The sequence below is a fragment of the Lactuca saligna genome, chromosome 8, assembly GCF_052625555.1.
Source record: "Lactuca saligna cultivar CGN05327 chromosome 8, ASM5262555v1, whole genome shotgun sequence".
Lineage (NCBI taxonomy): Eukaryota > Viridiplantae > Streptophyta > Magnoliopsida > Asterales > Asteraceae > Lactuca > Lactuca saligna.
Window position 1 is genome coordinate 67,698,942 of NC_136424.1, and position 5,448 is coordinate 67,704,389.

Sequence of the window (5,448 nt, forward strand, 5' to 3'; positions counted from 1 at the left end):
GTCACTACTCAAGGATAAAATTTGTTCATATCAAGTAAATAAAAATACATTGAAACTCGTTCTCAAAACTATATTACCCTCTTGGTCTTTTACGCTTCAACCATACCACTAAATTACCATATTACCCTCTTACATGCACTTCAACCACCACTAAATTACTTGACCTTGGTTTACCATGTTTCACTATCCCATCATTATCCTTGGTTTACCATGACTTAATATAACCTTTATCATATTAAGTCATGTCTTCATTAAGTCAAGGTAAAAAAAGAGATAGCAGCTTTCTTTTACAAAGAATGAGATGAATAATAATGAAGTGCCAATGGTAGGTTATCGTACAATTTCTTTTCTCAGTATATACAAAAAAAAAAAAAAAAAAAAAAAAAAAAAACATCTTTTCTTTCATAGTCATTGACAAATGACAAACTTTAAACAGACAAAATACCGGATCTGTCCTCAGGACTACCTTCTCGAGTTGCAGTTTGACTCCCTCTTCTCGAAGTCCGTTTTGTAGCAACAACTTGAAAATCATCTTCATCATCAAGTTCCATTGATATATCAATATCTGCACTTTTGAAAACTGGATGAATATAAGCATCCTTGAGGTACCCTTTCAGATCCAGGTGTGGTTCTGTTGCCTTTTCTAGTGTATCCTTGATCATCGCATCCTGTAATCAAGTTATTTGTTGTAAAACATAAAGGTCACTTAATTTTGTCTTTCCACATGTCTATCAATAGTATTAGCCTCTTTTTCCTTTTATTCATATTAATGTTTGATTATGTGTTTTCCCAAACAATCAAAGTCAAAAAGATTTCTAACCTGTAAAGGGAATTTTCTGAATGCAGATTCAAATCGGTTTTTACAAAACCTATGAAACCAGAAGGTTAAAACCGGAAGTACAAGAAGAAAAGGTGTTGAATTTGCAGCCTCTTTTGTGCTCAACAATCCCATCAACAACAACTGTGAAATCATCAAACCAATAATAATACGCCTGTGAACATCTGGCCAAAACGATGCTGCACTCTCATACTTCTGGTTATACACATTGATAATCTAACACCACATAACAAAAAAAAAAAATCCACAATTCATTACTCACAGATTCAAACTTTAAATTGTGTTTCAGATATAAGCAAAATCAAGTTACCTGATGACGAAAAACCATATAAGCAAAAGCGAAGAAGACGATGATGAATGGAAGGAGTATAGGAGTGATGGTTGAGTACACGAGTCCAAGCAAGAAGTACAACTGTAATCGAGGCTCAGTTACAGGCCAAAGCAATGAACCAGGATCCATGGCTTCCTCTCTGTCCTTTTCTGTTTTCACCAAGAACACGTTCTTTAAATGATAGATAACCAATGGAACAAGTCTCAGAATCTCAGCAGCAATTCCAGCCCAACCATCGACCATGATGTAAGTGATAAAGAATGTTGCTTTCATTGGAATAGACACGCCGACAGTTTCTGGAATCCTAAATTGAGTAGTAGAAATGTCAAAATCATGTTGATTATGTTTAGAGGGATGAAATTTTTTGAAGAATGAAAGATTACTGGGATGGCGACTGATCCAAGAACTCTTTGAGTTGCTGAAGCGCGGTTCCAGTTATGATGCTTCCGAGAAACACGTTGACGAGCAAAAAGAGATGAAATTTTCCTGCTGATCTCGCTTCCAAAGCTGAGATTGCTGTGAGGCCTTCTATTTTAGACATTTCCATTAGAATCATGGGAAGAACGATGAGAAAAATCTTCAACACGATTCCGGGAAGAAACCCTTGAATCACAGACTTAACGGAATCTCTGTGACAGAGACAAAAAAATAAAATAAACTCAAATCAAGGATCGATTTTGATGAAAAACGATTTTAATCTTAGAAAGCTCTCGCTTACTTCTGGATAATTGGTTTCAGAAAGGGTAAAACTTTCTCGATTGATTCGATGTTGGCCAAAGTTTGAACAATGGCGATAGGGATCATGAAACAGAAAGTAAGACCAAACAGAGCAACAGCCATGATTAATCTTCGAACATTGAGTTCGACAAATGGTATCGAAAGATTGTCCCAGTACACATCGCGTGGCTCCGGAGCCCAATCCGTGAGCCAACGAGTCGGATTCCTGATTTGTTGTGTTTGAGCACAAACGGCTGCACCCCATCGCGATTTGAACGAAACAAACGCAGCTGGAACTACAGCTTTCGGGTCACCAATCACCCGTTCTCGTTCTGCTAATTCCTAGTTTATCAAATCATCGGATATAACAAATTCAGGTCAAAACAAATTCAGGTCAAGAAAGAGTAAATTCCAATTCGTGTTCACGTACTTCTTTCGCTAGCTTCTCGATTTCTTCTGTATAGTAATCAATCGCATCGATAGTCTTTCCCCAAAGTCCCCAAAAACCTGTCTATACAGATAACGAAAATGGAATTATATTCAAACTTATAAAAACAAATTAAAGACGAACAATTTGTAGTCACAAACCTTAGTGGTTGGCCTTTTATTACTTCTTTCGTACTTATTTGAGTAGTAAGTAAGCCGATTATGCAAATCCTTACTCTTCTCCACCATTTTTGCAAGCTTATTTGCATTGTACACCACCTACGATCCAAGAAATAGATATTTACATTGAATCTACATACTAACTCAAGAGAAATTTTTCAGAATTGAACAAATTGTTCATTGGACTTGAAAAATCTTTATTAAAACCATAGAAGTTGATCTTCATACTCAAATGTAAGTACATTTCTGCAAATTGCTAAAACTCAAACTCTAATCTCTTGAAAAGTGAGTGAAAAGTAGATTGATAGTTATTGCAGTTTACCCTTTTAAATGTTCTTCAAGAAAAAAACTAACCTTATGTACAAGATATTGATCGGGATGATTAACAATGAAGAAATGCTCAACATGTTCACTAACAGTTTCATCTGGATCCGGGGGGACATTTCTCACAAGAACCTACACATAAAACAAAAATTATAAAAAAAATAAATAAATAAAACGCTATTTTTTTTTCAAGAAAACATAAATTGAGTTCACAACTCAAAAACTTACAGTATATTGATCTGGACGACGATTTTCAGAAGCAAGAAAATGCAACCTCATGTTAGTTACGATTTTATATTCTTTATAAAGAATATAACATGTCCAAAACGTGAACACATACGCCATTGCTATATGCACAATTAACCTGATACACATGTCAACAATCCTTCAAATGATTAAACTCACAGAATGTGTACACAACAAATAGTTCGATGATGGGTTTCAACCTTAAACCCTTAAGCTATAAACCCAAAAAAATATTCATACCTTTTTGATGCAGGAGGGACATTGGATATTGAAAACTTGTCTATCTCACCAAAAGTTATATCTTTCATATTAGTGGTTATATCCTTGAAATTTCCAGCTGTATAATTAACAGGTAACAGAACACCAAAAGCAAGTATAGCAATAGGAACAAATATCTTCAAACTGCATAGAATTATAATTATCGATACTAATAAGTGAAAAGAAAAAGAATGAAGTTTCGATCAAACAGGGTCAAGAAAATTACTAACCCTAGAAGATAGATTCGAATGTAGACAGCAGAATCAAGGCCAGCATGATCAATAAGCTCAGGTTCTGGCATTCTTAATGCAGCAGGAACCCAATTTAAGAATCTTAAATACATTCTAAAATCAAGATTGACAAATTTCTTTACAAGAGGTCCTGAAGTACTTGGATTTTCTCTTATGCCTTTGATATACCATTTTGGGAAGTAAACTCGATCATTCACTGGTTGCAGGCGTAAGATAGCAAATGCCACAAGAAATAGTAGGGCGGATAGACTGTTAATGGCAGCAGACACTGTAATATCTGATACAGTTGCCATTTTCTTTCTTGAAGATCAATTGCTACCTACATTTGAACAAATAGCATTCGTCAATCTAAGATTCGATTGGAAAATCAAAGAAACAGATCATGGTATATAGAGAATACAGAACCAATAGCATAATTTCAAAAGATTATAACATACCCATGTATCGAACACAAGAAGAAAGCACAAAAATCCAATGTTTATTGGTTTCCTCAACGATATTTCGTTGGGTTTAATCTTAATCTTAGTATATTAAATCATGCCCATAAATTGGATTGTAAACATTAACCAAAGGTCAGGTTCTTGTTTCTTAAAACCAAACCAAGAGTCCCAAAATAATTTCTTTCCAGGACATGTTCAAGTATCAATTGCATTGAGCATATCGATACACATAGAAAATGAAAATCGACTGTATGACCCCAAAACATTCCACCATATACGCATCAATCAAATCACAAGAAATTCCTCAAATCAAAATTTAAAATCAATCTGATTACCAAAAAACAGAGAGAATAAAACTCCAAGTAATCGCTAAAAACACATGTGCTACATGCATCAGAAACTCAAAATTGATCCAGGGTTTATTAGTATCAAAAGCAAGATTTTTGGGTTTCCGAATAATCAGAATCTTGAAGGACGAAAGATCAAGAGTTCAGAGTTCACTTTACCTTTTTTATCGGAAATAAAACAGAATGTATCTAATAATAATAATAAACAGAGTTTCTTGGAGTTGATTTGTTTCGGGTTGGGGTGAAAGACGGAGCACGGAGGAGGAAGGGCGGCAGCAACCGGCAACAAGCGTGAAACACAACGAGTGTGCCACGAAGTCGATGTTAGCTTAAACCGTTGCGTAGAATATAGAAATACAGAGATTTTTGAAATTCCCTATGTCCCATTTATTTATTAACAATTATTATTATTATTTTAACCAATACTATAATAGTCGGTTTGACATTGTTTTTTTTATTCATCTGTAATTTTAAATTTATATTTAAATTCTTATAATTGTTTTACATGTATTTCTTTGGTCAACATGTTTGTTATTATTTTTTAAGTGTCACGTTTGTATTAAAAAAAAAATTATAGTTAGTTTTAATATTTATAATCTTTAATCTCTAAATTATTATTAAAAGATAACCATTAATTCACCAATGAAACAATTATAGCCATTGATTGTGTTTCAATCATATATTTTTCACCCTTACATTGAATTGCTACATCATCTTTCCCAAATAAAATTACATTTAATTATAAAATTTTTATTAATTATAAATTTTTTAAATTCAACAATTATTTTATCAATTGAAACATATCATTCTATTTATATAAATAATATCGATTTCCCTAATTAATATTGTTCCTAATTTAACTCTCTTATTTATAGATTTTGGTTTCAAAATTTAAAACTGTTTTTTTTTTTTTTGGAAAAACTCATTAAATAAGCATATCAATAGTTTTTTTGTTAACATATAAATTGTAATCTAATCCCATTAAATCAGCAAAATATTTAAAAGTCAATATTATTAATAAATTATCTCCCAGTATATCTCACATAAAATGATTATTTGAGATAATTGTTTGAATTTTAAAACTCATTAA

The 5,448-nt window shown here is 32.8% G+C and overlaps 1 protein-coding gene across 1 annotated transcript; it reads right to left on the reverse strand.

Moving 5' to 3' along the window:
• Positions 1-262: 262 nt before the first annotated feature.
• On the reverse strand, positions 263-4,724 carry LOC145009137 (hyperosmolality-gated Ca2+ permeable channel 1.7-like). Its single transcript, XM_078967807.1, has 12 exons — positions 4,518-4,724; positions 3,551-3,890; positions 3,303-3,464; positions 3,045-3,180; positions 2,847-2,948; positions 2,475-2,591; positions 2,317-2,397; positions 1,888-2,228; positions 1,553-1,798; positions 1,149-1,473; positions 821-1,054; positions 263-668 (listed from the first exon to the last, which is right to left on the reverse strand). Exons 2-12 carry the CDS (start codon positions 3,862-3,864, stop codon positions 429-431), a joined length of 2,298 nt encoding a protein of 765 aa, XP_078823933.1. The 5' UTR covers positions 3,865-3,890; positions 4,518-4,724; the 3' UTR covers positions 263-428.
• Between the last annotated feature and the right edge of the window lie 724 nt (positions 4,725-5,448).

Coding starts and splice junctions, on each gene's coding strand:
- LOC145009137 (XM_078967807.1), bottom strand. CDS start 3,864: ATGGCAACTGTATCAGATATTACAGTGTCTGCTGCCATTAACAGTCTA. Junction 3,465..3,550: donor ATTCGAATCTATCTTCTAGG/GTTAGTAATTTT, acceptor AATTCTATGCAG/TTTGAAGATATTTGTTCCTA. Junction 2,398..2,474: donor ATAAAAGGCCAACCACTAAG/GTTTGTGACTAC, acceptor TTATCTGTATAG/ACAGGTTTTTGGGGACTTTG.